Source organism: Aethalodelphis obliquidens, unplaced genomic scaffold, assembly GCF_003676395.1.
Source record: "Aethalodelphis obliquidens isolate GAN/ISIS:26980383/991018 unplaced genomic scaffold, ASM367639v1 scaffold82, whole genome shotgun sequence".
NCBI lineage: Eukaryota > Metazoa > Chordata > Mammalia > Artiodactyla > Delphinidae > Aethalodelphis > Aethalodelphis obliquidens.
The window spans coordinates 7,680,602-7,699,043 of NW_020838026.1; the positions used below are offsets into that span (position 1 = coordinate 7,680,602).

Below are 18,442 nucleotides of genomic sequence, written 5' to 3' on the forward strand. Positions count from 1 at the left end.
AGACATTAAGAAGTAAAATAGAACAATATCTTGAAATTCTGTGTTGGTTGAAACACTAAAAAAGAAGCAAAATACTCTTTCAAATCGTTTTACTTTGTGAAGGTTTCACCCCGCACTCACACGTGAGAGTGTGTATCTGTGCAGGGGGTGCACGGGTGCGTGCATGTGTGGGGAGGGGGCGAGGGGGAGGTAGGGAAGACATTAGGGGTGGGAGGGGCAGCAGTGAGCAAATCTGAAGACGTGTGGTTTTTTCACTTGACCAACTCAAATTCCAGAAACAGTGACGTTCTACTGCCATCTCGCGGCACCGTGAGATATTCACAGGCGGCATGACCTGCTCAGATTCTATAAACTAAATCCCACAACAACCCAGTAGCCCACGCAAAGATGTTTATCTGTGAAAAGATTGGAGTAAGAAATAATCTCCCTTTATTTATTCAAAAGGATCAAGTGCTTCACATCAATTTGGTTCAGAAAGACCTCAGGTCTTAAAACTAAGGCTACCACAACATTTATTTTGCCATATATTAACAGTTTCATGTTGAAAAAGGCTCAACGTAAAAAAATCACTTTCACATAAACCAGAACACTTGTAAACGATAAAGTTCTTTCTTCAATATTCAATATTTTCAATTTCATCCAAGTCTTCAGGGTTGAGTTGCTTAATATTGCTGTCTAAAAGAACAAAAGAGAATGGAACAGTCTTATCCCAGGGCCTAAACGAAATTTCATTCCATCCAATTACATTTCTGAAGATAGTGACACCTTGTATGGAAAGCCTCGAGATACTGGGACATTCTCTAGATTAGGTAAGGAAGGGATGGTATCCAAATAACCAATCCATACTAACTACAGTGGCATCGAATGCACCAGACAAGACAACATACATGTCTAAATACTGTGGGGCAGAAAAAAATCGCCAGAGTGCAGAGAGGGGAACCTGGGAAGGTGCCTGGTTGAGCTCAGGAGGGTGAAGTGGGCGTGTGCATTGAGGGGGCAGGTTTGCTGAATGGCAACAGGGAGTGTTGATTACCATAGCAACAGTGATCTTAATGGTTCTTTCTCCACCCCCATCCCTCCTCCGTTATCCTAACGCAGGGGTGCTTAATCAACTTCCCTGCAGGGTCCACAGCCAGTCTGCAAACCTTTTAACATTATATTCCAAATTGCACATATGTGCTTGTGTGCATTTCCCCGGGGATAGTGTCCTCTGCTTCCCACAGAGGTTAAGTACCATTGTCCTAAAGGTGAAAGATACATCTGGAGTCCTGCGAGGGTTCTTCCTCGCCTGCTCCGCAGCCGTTATCTATCCAGGGCCCTGGGGCAGGGGGACATCTCAGCTTCTGTTACCCTTCAAGTTTCCACCAGACTGCAACACGCCTGTCCAAGAGCCCCAGAGGGTTAGCAGAGCCTGCCTTGTTTAGATGGTGGGCACTGGAGGAAGGCAGCAGGCCTCAGGATTTAGGACTGTCCTAGTTGGTCGCTGGGGCAACAGGAAGGGAAAAATGTACATAAAAAAGGAAGCTGGGGACACAATATCATCTTAAAGGAGCTTATTACTTTGCCTAGGGTGGTTCTTCACAGACGTAAAATCTGCTCCAGATCCCGGAATGAGCAATAAGATAGAAATATGAGCGCCTGTCAATTCCACTTGGTTTTCACAGCTTCCTTTAATTACCCCCGCCTCCTGCTAGGAACTCTGGCACTAAGAAGTAGAAGCCTACTCCCTGGCTCCTGCCCCCACCCCATCACAAGCCTCTGGGCTCGAGGTCCATGACACACATCATCACTGTCAACGTGGGCAGGTCCACAGCTCTGGGCATGAAGGGTACTACTCACTGAAGTGGTCCTGGATCTTCATCAGCAGGGGCAGCTTATCCACCTCGATCATGTTGAAGGCAAGGCCTTTCTTCCCAAAGCGGCCTGTCCGCCCAATACGGTGGAGGTAGGTCTCATAGTCTGGCTCCTCTGCCGGGTTCACAGGCAGGTCAAAGTTCACAACAATCGTGACCTGCTTCACATCAATCCCTGGAAGAGGAACGACACTGCAGGGTCCTGCAACATTTTCCTCAGGACATAGCTATTCAAGAACCACGTTTGCCAGGGGAATTCTCATTTAATGGACACAACCTGTAAATCACACCTGCTTTTACATCAATGAAATAGGTCCTTCGGTCAGGCAGTTTGCTTCCAAGTATGTATGTCTATGATGCTGGATAAGAGTGTCAGTAGAAGTGAATTATACATAAGTCTAAATATGTACAAAGCGCGTGTGCATGCATGTGTGCGTGTGTGTGCACGTGCGCGTGTGCTTGTGTGTTGGGGAGGGGCTCGCAGCAGGTCACAGAGCCCTTCCATCTTCTCCACCCCCACTGTGCTAAGTGCCCAGCAAGCCCCTTAGTCTCACATCCCCTTACCCATCACAGGGCCCCAGCTCCACCCCATTCCACGGCCATTGTTCTCGTCAGGGCATTTTATCCACTGCCTCAACTGTTACAACAATTTCCGGACTGGTCTCCCCAGTCCCTCATCTCCCACTCCTCTAATCGTCACCGTGGTCACCACAGCAACGTCCAGAGCACTTGTGTTTAGAATCCAGCTGCCCAAACAGTACAGGATAAAGTACAAACGACTCGAGACTTCCAGGAGTTCTCCCCTTCCTTTCACACCTTTCACTCCTAACGTGTGTGCTCACCTGGTGCCTCCATTCCTCAACACTAAGAAGCTGTCTGGGTCATAATCCTTGACCTCCCTGTACTGTGCTTTGACTCCGGAGCAATTTGTGCCCTCTTTTCTCTGGGGTCTGGAGTTGTGCTGTCCAGTATGGTAACCGTTGGCCTTATGGCTATTTAAATTCATTCAAATTAAAAATCCAGTTCCTCAGCCACACTAGTCACACATCAAGTGCTCAACAGCCACCATATATGGCTTGGACCGCAGAGAATAGGAGATTTGTATCAATGCAAAAATTTCTATTGGCTAGTGCTGGTCTAGAGGTCAGGAGTCTAGGCAGCGTGCTCCCGAGGGGAAGGAACCTCATCCTGTTTTAGGCTACTCCTCCAAATGCCAAGCTCAGCACTCAGGGCAGGTCCTCGGTTCTACCTGGTGAACTAGTAATAAATTAGGAAACATGGTTTGAGTATGCAGTGTAGGCAAGGATACAGGAGGAATGAGGAAAGTACGAAGGCCCTCCTCTTGAAAAAACAAAGATTTTTCTTCCAGTAGTCAACAGTTTTAAAATTAAAAACACCTCAGAGATGACCAACATCATTAGTCGCTAGGGAGCACAAGTTGAAAACACGAGATACCACACACATCTACTAGAAAGCTTAAGATGAAAAAAGAGTGTCAATACCAATTACTGACAAGGATGGAGAACAACTGGAACTCTCCTATATTGCTGGTAGAGATGCAAGAGGGTACAGCCACTCTGGAGAACAGTTTTGCAGTTTCCTATGAAGCTAAACATACACTTACCACATGACCCAGAAATCCTCCTCCTAGGCATTTACCCAAGAGAAATGAAAGCATATGTCCACCTAAGCCTTATACATGAATGTTTATTACAGCTTTAGTCCCAACAGCTCCAAGCTGTAACCAATCCAAATGTCCATCAGCTGGTGAATGGAAGACCTAATTGTGGTACGACCCAGTCAATGGAATACTGCTCGGCAATAACAAGGAATGACCTACTGATACATGTAACAACATTGATGAATTCCAAAGTATGGTGTCAAGTAGAATAAATCAGACACAAAGGCTACCAACTGTATGATTTAACTTACATGTCATTCTGCAAAAGACAAAAATACAGAGACAGAAATCTGGTCAGTAGTTGGCAGGGGTCATTAGTTACAGAGACTGACTGAAAATGAGCACTGAGAAATTCTGAGGGGAGATGGAAATGTTCCATATTTTGATTACAGTGATGGGTATGTGACTATATATGTTTGTCAAAACTCTCTGAAACGTATCCTTAGAAAGAGAAAATTTTATCATATGTACATGATACCTCAATAAACTTGACTTTAAGTGCATACACATACACACCTCGAGCACAGACGTTGGTTGTTACAAGAACTTTCTCCTTCCCATCTCGAAACCTCTGAATGACGGAAGCTCGCTGATCCACAGTCAGCTCTCCACTTAACAGAGACACCTGGTGGCCATCCTGCATCATCTCCACAGTCAACCATTTGGCATTTTGACGAGTCTGCATGAAAATCAAAACCCAGCATGGCGCCCAAGTTGAAGCAGCCTGGCTATGTGTGCGGCGCTCATGTCTGCAGGGCATGGGAGCTGGGGGTGCTGCAGAGGGGTTTTGCTTCACCTTCCCTTTGGGGCCTAGAGGGATCTGAGAATGTGGCAGGGGATTCGCCCTCCCCTGTGCTTTTCAGGGGCACATCCTCTCAACCTGTAAGAGCTTTGGCTTCTCAGCCCTGAAACAGAGAATAAAATGCTCTGCCCACCTCTCAGGGTGGTCTGATGACAAAATGAGGTACCTAACAATGATGACATCCTGTGTACGCCAGGCACTTTGCTAAAACCTGTATGTGCACCACGTTCATCTGCTTTCATAATGATCTGATGAAGCAGCTGCCTAAGTTCATTTTAAAAAACTGAAAAATAAACCCAAAGCTTAAAACCGTTAAGTGATTTGCCCAAGGTCACATGGCTAGTTGTCACATGGTCACATGGCAGAGCTGAGCTTTCCTTTACTCTACAAGTATGTTTCCAGGGCCATCCATGTGCTGGGTGGGGGCATGAAGGTGAGTGGAACAGGTGAGAGCCGGCTCTCATGGAGCTGACAGTGTGCCCATGGTGGTGAAAAAATACAACCAAGACACGAACACGAAAAACATCAGATTGGAAAAGTAAATATGAAAATAAAAACAAGGGGCTGTTAATAGTGAGTGACTGAGTGGCTACTTTGCTCATAGTAAGTTAGGAGTAGAAGAGAACATTCTTAACCTGATAAAGGGTATCTATGGAAACAGTACAATAAACATCAACCTGAATGGGGAAGTGTTAGAAGCAGTCCCTCTAAAAGGATGCCCAGGGAGTTCCCTGGTGGCCTAGTAGTTAGGATTCCAGGCTTTCACTGCCATGGCCCAGGTTAAATCCCTTGTCAGGCAACTGAGATCCCACAAGCGGCGTGGTGCGACCAAAAAAGAAAGAAAGAAAAGAAGAAATACGAGAAGGATGCCCTCTGTTTCACACCATATTGAAGTCCTATTCCATTACTTCAGTTCACCCATAAAATACAGATAACCTCTATTCAGAGGTGCTCTGAAGATTAAACAACATAATGTACAAAAAGCACCAAACATGGTGCCCGGCTCCACCTGCACAGAAACCTGGGCACGAGTAAGACAAGTCCCGGCAGACGTACCTGGCAGAATATGATGGCCTGGCCAATGGTGATGCCACCGTAAATGTTGCACAGAGCCTGGTACTTGTCTTTCCTATCCCTGCACAGCACGTAATACTGTCGGATGTTGTTCAGGGTCAGCTCCTCTTTCCGTAACTTGATAATGTTGGGGTCAGGAATGATTCGCTCCGCAAACTGCCACACGGAGTCTTCAAAGGTCGCTGAAAAGAGGAGCATCTGGCACTCGGAGGGTAAAGCTCTACGAGAGAGGAGGGAAGAAGGCCGTCACCCGATGGCCAGGCCTGTCCCTCTCCTGGGGGGGCCACTTCCAGCACTTGACGCCCACGGCCATCAGCTGCCCCCCACGCCCCTGCTCCTGCTCTGGGGTCACCGTGAAACGTGCTGCGGCCACGACAACTACACCTGCTGCAGAGCGCCACGTGTCAGGCCCTCCTGCCCACCAAGAATTTGGGAAAATGGATACACTGAATGTGGGGCTCCAGAGTGAAGTGTAGATAAGTGATCTGGGTTTTCACACCAGTCTTCTCCTTAGGAGAGATGGGCTTGTGAAGCCTAGGGTGTCAGTCTAGGTGCTGTTTACAGCAATCATCCCGTACAAGTTCCATGCGGATGAAGGGCACAGAGGCTCATCATTCGATGGCAGGTGTTCTATCTCTGGGGTGGGAAAGAACAGCCACATTAAGTCTATTTGGAATGGGAAGAACCTGGATATAAGTAAAAGGGGAGCAGAAGGGGAAGATGCTACTGCAAGTTCAGGATGAGACAGGCAATACTTCTAAATTAAGTTTTTTGCCTCCTCCAAACACACCAGTGCTCAGCTGAATTAGTTTGCCCACACCATGCAAAGGGACACATGTGACTCTATCTTTCCCTTGCCACCCCTATGAAACTGAGTCAAGTTACATTTCCTGGTTCAGAGGCTGCAAGTAAAGTGTCCTGCGGGTGAACAAGGCGGGAACTTTTGATAACAGACGTCTTTCCTCTCTCAGTGTAGAGTGGAGTGTCTCAGATCTTACCAGACACCATGCTTCTACAGTATATCCAGTGAGATTTCAAATCACGGCAACACAAAATACACGCCCCACCCCTCCAATCTCTTAGGTACTTGGTTTTGAAAAAATGGAGTCTCAAAACATCTTTTTGGCTTCTATGAAGTTTTTATACAACACAGAAAATATACAAGAAAAGACTGTTGACATTGTATCCAAATACAAATTAGCCTTTGTTCAACTCTCTGCATGAGCAGCAGACAGTGCAAATGTACATTCTGGCATATTCCATTCAGTCTATAAATTCCTTATCAAAGAACATGAAAAGATCTTACCAGCTAAATGTCCTGCATCCTTTGTACACAATACTTTTAAAAACACATACAATACGCTTACCTGTGATACTGAGCTCTTCATTACCAAAGTTTTGGGTCATTTTATTATTTCAAACTTGCAGAAGCCTTACTAAGATTTCTAACTGTGCAGAAATGGATGCAGAGCTACCTCAGACGTGTGCCTACAAGATGCCTGCCATTGCAGTTGGCCAGTGAAAAGATTTCAAATGTTGGCCTATTTTCAAAGTTTGAGACAAAAAGAATGTCCAACTCCAACCTGGAAATACGTCAAGGATGAGAATGGAGAAAAGATTATAGTAAAATAGAAATAACACACTGTGTCTCCGTAACTGTCTGATGACTTGTGAAGAGGCCTTGTACTGACTGCACCTGAGCTGTCTGGTGTTCTGTAAAGGCTGCAACAAAAACTTGTAGCAAATAATGACTCATTTTTCCTTTTTTTAGGAATAAAACTGCTGCAGAAGTCGAAAAATGTCAGCAGAAAAGGACAGCCAAGTTGAGGACTTTCTAATTTCTTTACTAAATTTGTAAAGAATCCATCTTTCAGTTGGACAAGTTTAAGTCACCTCTGTGCTTTATAATCATTTTCCCTGAGGAGAAGGGGTTTCACTTATGATGACATCTAATAGACTTCAGAGTGTCTGAAAATGATGGACATTTTAGACATGGATAAGCTAAACGATGGATTTATAAATGCACAGGATCTGAATGACAAACAGCTGGTCCACCGAACCAAGCCTGCGGATACAGTGGAAGAACATTTTGAAGGAGCCAGAAATTGATTCTTGCAAGTCTAAAAACCACTGTTGCTAGTAGGTAAACTCCTAAGTATTCTATGCTTGAACACTTTTGTTCAGAGGATATCACACTGGACTGATACCAAGAATCAGTGTGGGCTTCTACTATATATAAAATAGATAACTAATAAGGACCTACTGTATAGCACAGGGAACTCAAATCAATACTCTGTAATGACATATATCAAAAAAAAATCTAAAGAAGACTGGATATATGTATACCTATAACAGATTCACTTTGCTGTACAGCAGAAAACACACACAACACTGTAAATCAACTATACTCCCAAAAAAAAAAAAAAAAGAATCAGTGTGGGCTTAATAAGGGCAGAGCTGCAAGTCAAAATGAATTTTAGATTTGACTGTATTCTGTTTTACTGCCACATACAAGAAAAGAGGGCTGCAGGGAGTTCAGAGGATACTAGAAAAGAGAGAGTCAAAACATCTTACCACACTGTGAGACAGAAAAAAAAGTGTCATTATTGTCTCTGTCATTAAATACAGGTACAGTAAGTCCCCTACATACGAACCTTCAAGTTGTGAACTTTCAAAGATGTGGATGTGTGTTCACATGTCCAATCACGTTAAGTTAGTTCACGTGTCTGGCGTATATTGCCACGTGCATGCATCCTCTACAAGTGGTTGTACTTTTGTGTACTTTACTGTGCCATACTGTATAGAGTACAGTAGTACAGTATCTTTATTTGAAGCAAGAGGACGACTTCACTGAACTCCTTGCTGTGCAACACAAGGAGCTTACTAATGAAGACCTGATGGAATTGGAGGCCCGGAGAAAGGATGAAGAGAGAAAAGAGGAAGAAGTAACTGAAGAACTGAAGAGATTCATGACTCAGGAAATGGCAAGAGGATTTTCTTTATTTGAGGAGGCACTGTTAGTTTTTGACGCACAGGACCCAAATGCAGAACGGTACATGAAGGTTGCAGCAGCCGTTCAGAATGCAATCCATTGCTACCGTGTCATCTATGATGAGAAGAAAAGAGCTACTACCCAGACGTCACTGGATCGTTTTACAAGAGGGTAGATAGAATTGAATCCAGCAAGGAACCAGAACCTGTGCCATCACTGTCAGGCATGAGTGAAGTGGCAGCTTGTCCTCCGTCTCCTATTGCTGACAATCCTTCAGCTCTACCGTCTCCCATCTCCTCTCCCTCCTCCAGTCAGTAACCCTTCTTGCCTGTTCACTCGATGCCAGCCCCTGTAATGCCAGCTGTTGTACTGTACTACTGTACTTTTCAAGGTACTTGAAAAGTAAGATTAAAAATATTTTATTTTTTGTGTTTGTTTTTTATGTATTATTTGTGTGAAGAGCATTATAAACCTATTACAGTACAGTACTATATAGCCAATTGTGCTAGTTGGGTACCTAGGCTAACTTTGTTGGACTTACGAACAAACTGGACTTAACGAACACGCCCTTGGAACGGAACTCATTTGTATGTGGGGACTTACTGTAATATGTTTAATTAGTCCTATCGTATTTATGTTCTCCTCGTAAATAGTTCTATAATTATGTATCTTAAGTATATACAATAGGGAATTCCAGGGAGGTCCAGTGGTCAGGACTCAGCGATCTCACTGCTGAGGGCCCGGGTTTGATCCCTGGTTGGGGAACTAAGATCCTGCAAGCTGTGTGGTGTGGCCAAAAAAAAAGAAAAAAAAAAAAAAAGAATATACAATAGCACAGCCTCCAAAATTTAAGCAGCCTATCATGTTTAAAAAGATTAAATTGCTGTATCAGAGACGAAACATTATTGCTGTATTTTTCTCATACATATTGTTTAATTAGTTCTCCTATGAGTTACTACAATTGCCAGTTTAGCTCTACAGTTGTGTTTAAATAGTAGCACTAATGTAACAGGAAAGTACAGGATAATACATGATTTCAAATAAACATATTTTCCATATTTTTATGTTAAAGTAATAACACATGTACGATTATTTCTTCTGTATTATATTTATATATATATAAGATATATGTGTGTGTACGTATGTACATACATATTTGGCTGCTGTGACTGTATCCCGGGTTGTCTTCCTAAAAAGTTGGTCACCGCAAGGAAAGAAGTAACATAAGAAATTTCCCCAGATCTGGCATGTACAAGTTTTGGGAATGAGAAGAGTGTACCATGTGTCTAGTACAATGAAGAAAAAAAAGATCTGAACCAAAGCACATCATTGAGAAGTTCCAGTACATCATGGAGAAAAAGATTCCAAAACCTTCTAGTGAGGAAAAAACAGATCACAGACAAAAGTCTGAGCATCAGGAAGACATTAAACTTTCCAGCAGCAACACTGGAAACAGAGCATTAATTACAGTAAAAAAACAACCACTTTTCTGTTTTTAACACTGTCTCCGAGTTTACAGGGAGAAAGCTTTTCAAGACAGGATTCCACATCCAGGGAAACTCAACCCAAAGATCAAATTTACAGGTACAGTAAAAACATTTTCAGACAAGCAGGGGCTAGAAAATGAACTTCCTACACATCCTTTTGCAGGAAGCCATTAGCAGATACATTCCAGCATATTCAGTAAACCAACAGTACGCCAAGAAGAAGGACCCACAAGACAGGAGATTCGAAACTGTTAATGAGGACAGGGGAAACCTGTAATGCAGCTGTGACCACAGGACTGGAGTGCAACCAGTCCAGGCTGAAACTGGAGACAGTGAGTGTGCGAGATCTTCCAGACAAAAAGAAACTGATGGAATTTTAAGATGTATTTGACTATCTGGAGATATCATTGACATATGACACGTATGATGAAACAGGTAGAGAAAAATTAAAGACCGCTACACAGTGATAGTAACCAAATAAAGGAAAATAGGCAACTCTAGGGGGAGAAGCACAAGAAAAACATAATTATAATAATTCAATAGTCAGCAGTGAACGTCATTTGTGCTGTGATAATGATATCAATACCAGCCGTGAATGTAACCAACAACGTTGTATATAACGAATATACAACGAGAAATACCAAGGTGAGCCGGTTATTTAAAGGTATGAAAGTTAAGGTCGTAACAGACAGTATTCTCTAGGGGTTGGGGCAGGGGATTACTGGTTATCATTACAAGTCTTTCAATATTATACTTGAATTTAACACAGTGTATAAATACTTTATTTAAAAATGAGCGATGCAGACTCTTAAAGCCCACTCCCAGAAATTCTGACTCAGTAAGGTTCAGGTTAGGCTGATAATCTGAAATTTTAAGCCCCTTGGTGATCCTGGGAGAGAGGCCTAGGAAATCGACAGGATTTATTTAACAACTTACAGGCAAAGTCAGGACTAGATACTAGGCTACTGATCCCAGGCTGCTGTGTCCTCACAATAGCGCTATCAGGTTTTAATGAATTCTCTTTAGAATTTTGCTCAAATATAAGATTACTGGCAAAATTTGGTGCAGACCCACTGTATATGGGTTCCATCTGTAAGCCTGCAGCACAAGAGTGAAGCAATCAGGCAAGAGTACAAGATGAAGGAGTTGGGTAATTACAGCAGGCTGAAGGCCCATTGAGCTGGTGAAAATAATGAAAACCCAACTTGTTTTAAAGGTGAAAGAAGTGGGGAATAAGCAGTAAAGACAATTAGGAGCAGCAGACAAATGAAATTCCTTCCCTGGACAGAAGATCCAGGAAGAAAAGGCTGGATGTGAAGGTTACCTTTGAATACGAATGCTTTGGTCTGAGAATCCTTGCGTGTCGATCATCACATCTGCTTCATCCAGGACAAACACACGAATCTTAGTCAAATCAATTAATTTTTGCTTGAAACACCAATCTAGGACGGTCCCAGGAGTGCCAATTATAATCTGTTTGGTGACATGAGTGCCTCTGGGAACTAGGGAGCAAAGGAAAAGGGTTTAAAGGTTTCCTTCAGATGCAAACGACTCTAACCATTTACAATTCCCGGTAATGAAACACATTTCATAAGGTTTTCCAAGTGCCAACCCTGAGGGTCTTTGTGGTTTTTGATTTTACAGAGTTTTAGGATAAATTCCCAAGTTTCTAGCTTTACAGTAATGATAATAGTCACGCATATTTGATTCTGCCCCATGGTCATTTTAAAAGCCACCCTGGGTTACACGTCTCTAACTGAGACTTGGGAGGCACAGGTTACTTAAAGAAAAAAAAAAAAAAAGCCACCCTGCAGCATTCCCATTGTCCTATTGTCCTACAGAAACACTGGCACAGCAGTGAAAGGCCTACAAATCTTCCCGAAATGGAAAACAACCAAAATGTCTATCAACAGGTTACATGAAATAAATGACAGAATATTATACAGCTCGTCAAAAGAGTGAGGTGGGGCTACCCATACTGACATGAAAAGATGTTTAAAACGCCTAAGTTTTTGAACAGTACAAAAAAAATGCTCCCATTTTTGTAAGCACTCAAAAACAAAACAAAAAAACACACAAAGATTTGTTAACAAAACCATAGCTGTCTTCGGAAATAGGTTTTTGAAAGAACTTTCACTTTTACCTTTGAATTTTCTGTTTTAAAGTTTTTTTTTTTCACTTTATGCATGTAATACTTTAATGAAAAAGTGAAACAATAAAAGCTGTTCTGCACAAAACAACTGAGCCTCACAGAAAAGAACAAGCAAAAGCATCCTCTTCTGGGCTGTGGGAATGATGCAGCTAACATTTACTGGGTCCTTATTATGTGCCAGGGGTGTGCACTGTGCTTTATCTGTATCATTTTATTTAATTCCAGTAACAACTCTATGATATAGGTGCCATTATATCCACCATTTTAGAGGCAAGAAAGCAGAGAAGGTATATACCACGACTGTGTCAGTGGTGCAGTCGGGATTTAAAGTATCAGCCAGGGCTGGCTTGCTGGTACATACTTCGATTCCCTCGAATGGCGTACATCACTTGAACATCCACACAGAATTTCCCCATCCGTTCGACCACACGGCCAGTTTGCAGAGCCAGTTCGTAAGTAGGAGCCAAGCAGAGGCACTGAGAGAGGGAGAGAGGGAGAGGGAGAGAAGGGGGGAAGGAGAAAGGTTCATGACAGCCATCACACAATTCTGAAATACAATTAAAATCTGTGGAGGGAGAGGCACAGAAGTGAAACTGGAGATTCTGGTTGAACAGAATATTTTTACTTGAATACGACTTAGCAGCTGATAGATCTAGGGTGAATGTTGAGTATGGAAGGGGAGAAGGGGCTGAAGGATGAAGAAGCAGCTTCCTTTTATATGTTCCTCTCTGAAAGGTCATGAAGAAACAAAGGTTATGGGTCACGTTGTTTTGGTAGAGGAAAAATGGGATGTAGGGGGGCTGGGAATCAAAAAGAGAAGGGATGCAAGACTAATTACAGCTTGAGTGTGGTCCCCATTACCTCTTCCCTGATATTAAAAGTCTGCCCATTTCCAGAGCACTCCCTGCTTGGTCCAATCCATCTTACACATCTCTGGCAGAAGGTTCCCTGAAACTCTTTCATTTGTTACTTCCATCCCCCCTATAAATGGTGGCTGTTGATGAATGAAGATGTCGATTGAAGAAACTGGTGATATTTAACGCATTTTTGAACTTCAATTAAGGATCTGAGATAGAGGGAAACACAGCTAAAGTGATAAAAACAGTTTCCACACACATTTCTCAACATGTGTTCAAGCATAGCTTCTCCTAAAGGATTTTTACTCATGATATCAAACGCTAGATATAAATTTCCCTGAACTTGTCTAAAGAAAGCACAGGATTTCCTATGCCTGTCACTAGTCACCCACATCCATGTCCACAGGTTATCTTGCTGCGCAGGTTGTAAACTTCCTGAGGGGATCCTTGCTGCCCCATAGCTTTGAGCGCTCCCAACACTTGGGCTCCCAGTTTGTCAATCAATTCGATGAACACAGGCTGGAGAAAGAGGGAGATCACCAGATACTTTCCATGTACTGACACTAGGTTGGGAGAAGGGCAAGCGCAGTTCTAGTCCCTGCTCAGTCGATCGCTCTCTGACAACTGTGACCTCACGTGTGACCTTTCCCTCTCCAAGCCTCTGTTTCCTTCTCCACTAAATGAGTACGAGGGACTGGGTGACCTACAGCTATATAACTATCACTACTGAATGCTCACTTTATGTTGAGCACGGTGCTAAAAATGTACATTAATTCACTCAATCTGCATGACAATCCTATGAGGCAGGTATTCATTCATTCATTCAATGTTTAAGGAGTGGTTTCTACAAGCCAAGCACTGTGATTGAAGTTAGGGTTCAAGGGTGAACAGAACAACTGTGACCCATACCTTTATAAGTGTTATCTTTACTGACAAGAAAACATACTCCAAAAGATTTACTACCTCGCCTAAGACTTTCAGCTGGCAAGTAGAGAGGCTGGGATTGGAACCAGTCAAACTATAAAGCCTGTGCTCTCAATCACTGCCCCATACTGCTGCCCAATACTCTGATTTCATGAAAGAACATCTATTCTAAACATCATCACATCATTGCAGCAATATTGCCTATTACTAAAATATCTTTGGCACCGCAAGCATTCCCATCTCTCTCCCAGCCTTTCCTTACCTGTGGAAACAATTCCAAGGCATTAACTCTGCTTAGCATTGCCAAGACAAAAGCAGCTGTCTTTCCTGTTCCAGACTGACTCTGGGCTATGAGGTTCTGAGGTCTGTAGAAAAGAGGATGTGCTAGACATAAACTGAATACAAGCTCCCGGGCATAAACTGAATATAAGTGACTAAAAATAGCCAGTTGCAATACCACTACCGCAGAAACTCACGGGTGCGCCAGCATCATAGGGAGAGCCATCTCTTGAATTTTGGATGGTCTATTAAATCCCATTGCATAGATCCCTTTTAGTAACTCTTCTTTTCTGTCAAAAAAACAAAAAATCAAATACTTAAAGTCTGTGATGCGTCAGTAGACTCAGAAATACAAACTTGAAAGGTGCATTTCTAAATTAGGCCACTTTGCAAGTGAATATAAAAAGTAATATTTGGAAATATACAAGTTAAACCTCAACTCTCAAACATATATACAATCATGTCTGCACAGTTGGAGCACTAAAGTAGTAAGTTATGTCATAAGCCCAGGCCAAGGATAGTAGTAAGGGCCTAACGTTGAACTTTCTCTTGAACCAAGAAAAAAAAAGGAAAAACTCATCTGATAGAAGTGCATCAATTTTCCAGTAGAGTTTTATTTTCCACACAAGCAGAAAACTTAGTGAGATTTATTGTTTATTTCTTTTTAGTCAATGACAAACTTTAACGTTTCAATGGCAATTTTCAGAGAAAACAAAATTTCATTTAGGTGATTCTTATATCAATTCTCTCTAGGAGCAGAAGACGCAATATTAGCTCATTCTTCTGAGCCAGTATTTTTACATGCGTCTTTCCTGGGGTCTCAGGATAGATGTTACAAAGAGGATAAAGTGAAGTAGGCTGGAATACTTCCACTACAATGACATGCACATTTTGGACATGCTTAATTGGTAGATTAATTGGTAGATTACTGGCAGCCAACCTTTAATTATAAGTAAGCTTCTCCCCAACTAGAAAGCAGGCATTGGGATTTTGGATTTCCCCACTTACATTAAGTCCGTATCAGTAACTCGACCTATTTAAATACATTTCCTTAATGCCAGTTGATAACTCCCTAGGAAATGCAAACCTATTTGGGAAAGTTATTCATTTAAATACCATCTGAGACCAAAAAAAACAATTAAAAAGGTAAAAGCTTGTAACTTATCTAAATGGGTATTTGGGTCATCAAAATTCCTGTTATCTGTACTCTGGTATGGACAGTAGCAATATGGCTGTGTCTGGCTTAGCTATCCCCCTTAGCACAGCAAGCTTAAAATATTTTACCATCAAAAATGTTCTCAAGTCGTTGGACAATTCAGATATCCTAGTGTTCCTCTTTGAGCTATATTTTAATTGCATGCAAAATGTCCACATCTCATTTGAATATTGACCATTAGAACACGAAGGAGATCCTGATGATTATTATTAGCAGATTAGTTTGTTCTGTGCTATGCTCTCTGGAATTTTCCTACACTTAAAGTAAAAATACTCACAGCCGCAGCTCTTCAAATGTTTTCACCGAGTAGAGTGGAGAGCTGGGATCCTTTTGTAAGACTTCAACTCGGTGACTGGATTCTACTAAGGACTGCCGGATTAACTTGTTCAAGAGTGAATTAGCTGCCAATTCCACTAGAAAAACAAGGATAAAACAGGGGATACTGCAGGGGGAAAGTCAAGCCTCCTGAATGACATCTAACAAGTTGCTTCCTTCCATTCACGGGTTGTATATCAAGCAACTGTTCCTACTCTCATTTTTCTTCCAAAAGAAGGTTCTAAAAAGAATGACACAGCACTGAGAATTCCTTTTCGTTTCCACGAGGATCCAGTTTCTTATGCTCTGTTGCTACACCAACCTCTAACCTCAACCAAGCCTACATCTATTGCCAGCAGACCTAATTTTTCCTTGCCAGCTGAAAATTCGTAACCCATTCCTGCATATTCTATTTCAATTTCCTCTAAAGAAGTAATCCTGACTCCTAAGTTAGTATTTCTTCTGACATTCACTATTTATAAAGAAAACAGAAGCAAAGATGGTTCTTTTCCAATTAAGATGGTATTACTCACCCACGTTGTGAAAGTCATGATTAAAGGAAACAATGCCAGTAAATACACGCAAATGAATTTATTTCCTACCTCCATCTTCTTCACCATCTTCTTCGGTGTTATTAACAGAACCGTCTAAAAGGATGGAAGAGAAACAACTGTAAAGATAAATGCCAAGCAGGAACGTCCAGCGTATCATCCCAGTTTCTCCTGCCGACTCTACAGTGTGTACAAAGGAAGGGTCAAGCAGCGGAGAAGTGGGTAAAAAGATTGGAAAGGTAGTGGAGGGTCTTGAATGTTAAATTAAGGGAGCCAAAGTTGCCAGGGACATGAGGAAAGCAATGCTTTTTAAATGAACGGAGCCCAATCTTCTTTAACAACACTCACCTACGTTTGTAACTGTAGTACTCTTAATACCCTGAAGGTTCTTCCGGGGATGGATGACGTTTGAAAACTATTGAAAGATACAAATTTCAATCAATATTGTGAAGCAAGGCATCAAGCAGCCCAGTGCCACCCCCTAACACGGGCTGGAAGGGAGGCAGGGAAGGCCACGCCAATACTGTTTCCTTTGCGATATTATGTATTAACGGATTCCTTTGAGAAGCAGGTCTCCTGTATGAATTATCCTGAAATCGGAGGAGGCTTTCTACTGCCCCTGCATATGTTCCTCTTTATAAGCCTCTAGTCTAAATGTGACAGTCCTCGGCGGGTCACAGCCCGAGCAAGGGATAGCAGATAGGAAAGCGCGTTGGTAGATGAGATAGAAGCTAGCTGAGGCTTAACGGTCAAATTGGGACAGTAGAAAACTCAGGGTCTACTTGGGGCTCCCAGCTGCCTTCCCTCCCGCAGATGTCTTCATTTTGCCTTTTCAAACCAAAGGTCTTGTTTCTCTCGGGGTCTCCTTTCCCGTGGCCCTCTTCCAAATCCTTGTCACACCTCCCCACCACCATCTGACACTCGGCTCCAAACCGTAGAGGAGCTGTCCCTTCCCTTCCCCAGCACATTTCCCTCCAGGAGTGCTGTTCTAGCCCCTGCCCCCTTGCCCTCCCCGGTTCGGTGGCAGTTACGTGGCCGTTCAGCCGCTCGCTCTCCGCAGCCCCTGCGTCGCCTCCCCAAAGTAACGACGCCATAGCTGCGATCGCCGCTTCCGCTCCCAGCACGTGCGGCCGCCACAGGCGCGAGGTAGTGCCCGGCCTCACCCAGCGGCCAATGGGCTTTCTCGGGGGGCCGACCAGCCGCCGTGCGCAGGCGCCCGAACTCCGAGGTGGTGGGAGGAGTCGGGGGAGGAGGGCGGGGTCCGCGCAGGAGGAAGCTGGCTGTAGTGGTCTGCCAGTGCCCCAGTTAGCGCCAGGCGTTGGAGAGGCGGCCGGGGCGCTATCGTGGTGAACGTTCGCCCGCGGCTGACCTCTGCTGAGCAACAGCAGCGTGGGACTCTAAGCGGCAGCAATCTCCGTACTGATTCGAGAGTCCTACCTCTCCTACCCCACCACCCTCTCCCCAGACTATTCTCCTGGTGGTGAAGCAGGACCCCTCCACCCCGCTTCAAGCTCTTGTGCCCGCGTCCCCCCGAAATTTCCGCTTCTGCGTTGCAGGATGTTAGAAAGGCTAGTGAATGGCATAGGAAAGTGGAGAGTCAGAATTGGTGAGTTTCATCTGACAAATGAATTCGAATGCGAAAGATGCAGCGAGGAAGTAAAGTTGTTCAAGCTCTATCGTCCCTGTTACTAGATACCTGTGATGTTTCCACATACTGGCTTATTTTCATTTTAATTCTGATACGCGCCTCTTGGTAAAGCAATCCGGAGAAAACGGTTTCCCTTTCGGTACAACCTTCACCTGCTACCTTCACCTGCATAGTCCGGGATAGATTCTGTGCACTAATGACTGCTAAATTTGGACAAAAGAACCAGATCCCCACCCCACCCCACCCACACCCCCGCCAGTTTTCTAACTGGAATCTTGCGGTTTCGATCAGCATCTCTAGAAAAACGAGCAAACAAAACCTAGTTATGATCTCTCCGTGGTGCTGAAGCAAGACTCCCCATCCCTGTTCGGTCACTCTCGGACACCTCAGTCGTCTGTTTTGAGATTATCACATTCCTTTTCAGCCTTTCCATGTGGATTCTAATTGTAAATGTTTTTGACTCTCAATGATAACTTTCTACTAATTTAAGTACGAATAAAATCAGACCAAGTTCTTTAATTTTAGTTTTCTATTATTTTAGCGCACTAGAAATTATCCTTTTCTTCTTCTCCTACCGCAGGACCCAGATTCTGTTTTGTTGGAGGTGGACA

The 18,442-nt window shown here is 43.3% G+C and overlaps 1 protein-coding gene across 1 annotated transcript; it reads right to left on the minus strand.

Moving 5' to 3' along the window:
• Positions 1-406: 406 nt before the first annotated feature.
• DDX25 (DEAD-box helicase 25) lies at positions 407-17,408 on the minus strand. Its single transcript, XM_027092925.1, has 12 exons — positions 17,215-17,408; positions 16,532-16,598; positions 16,235-16,279; positions 15,595-15,730; positions 14,299-14,391; positions 14,085-14,187; positions 12,403-12,517; positions 11,214-11,391; positions 5,393-5,630; positions 4,051-4,213; positions 1,840-2,028; positions 407-675 (listed from the first exon to the last, which is right to left on the minus strand). The coding sequence occupies exons 1-12, from the start codon at positions 17,275-17,277 to the stop codon at positions 614-616; spliced, it is 1,452 nt and encodes a 483-aa protein (XP_026948726.1). The 5' UTR covers positions 17,278-17,408; the 3' UTR covers positions 407-613.
• Between the last annotated feature and the right edge of the window lie 1,034 nt (positions 17,409-18,442).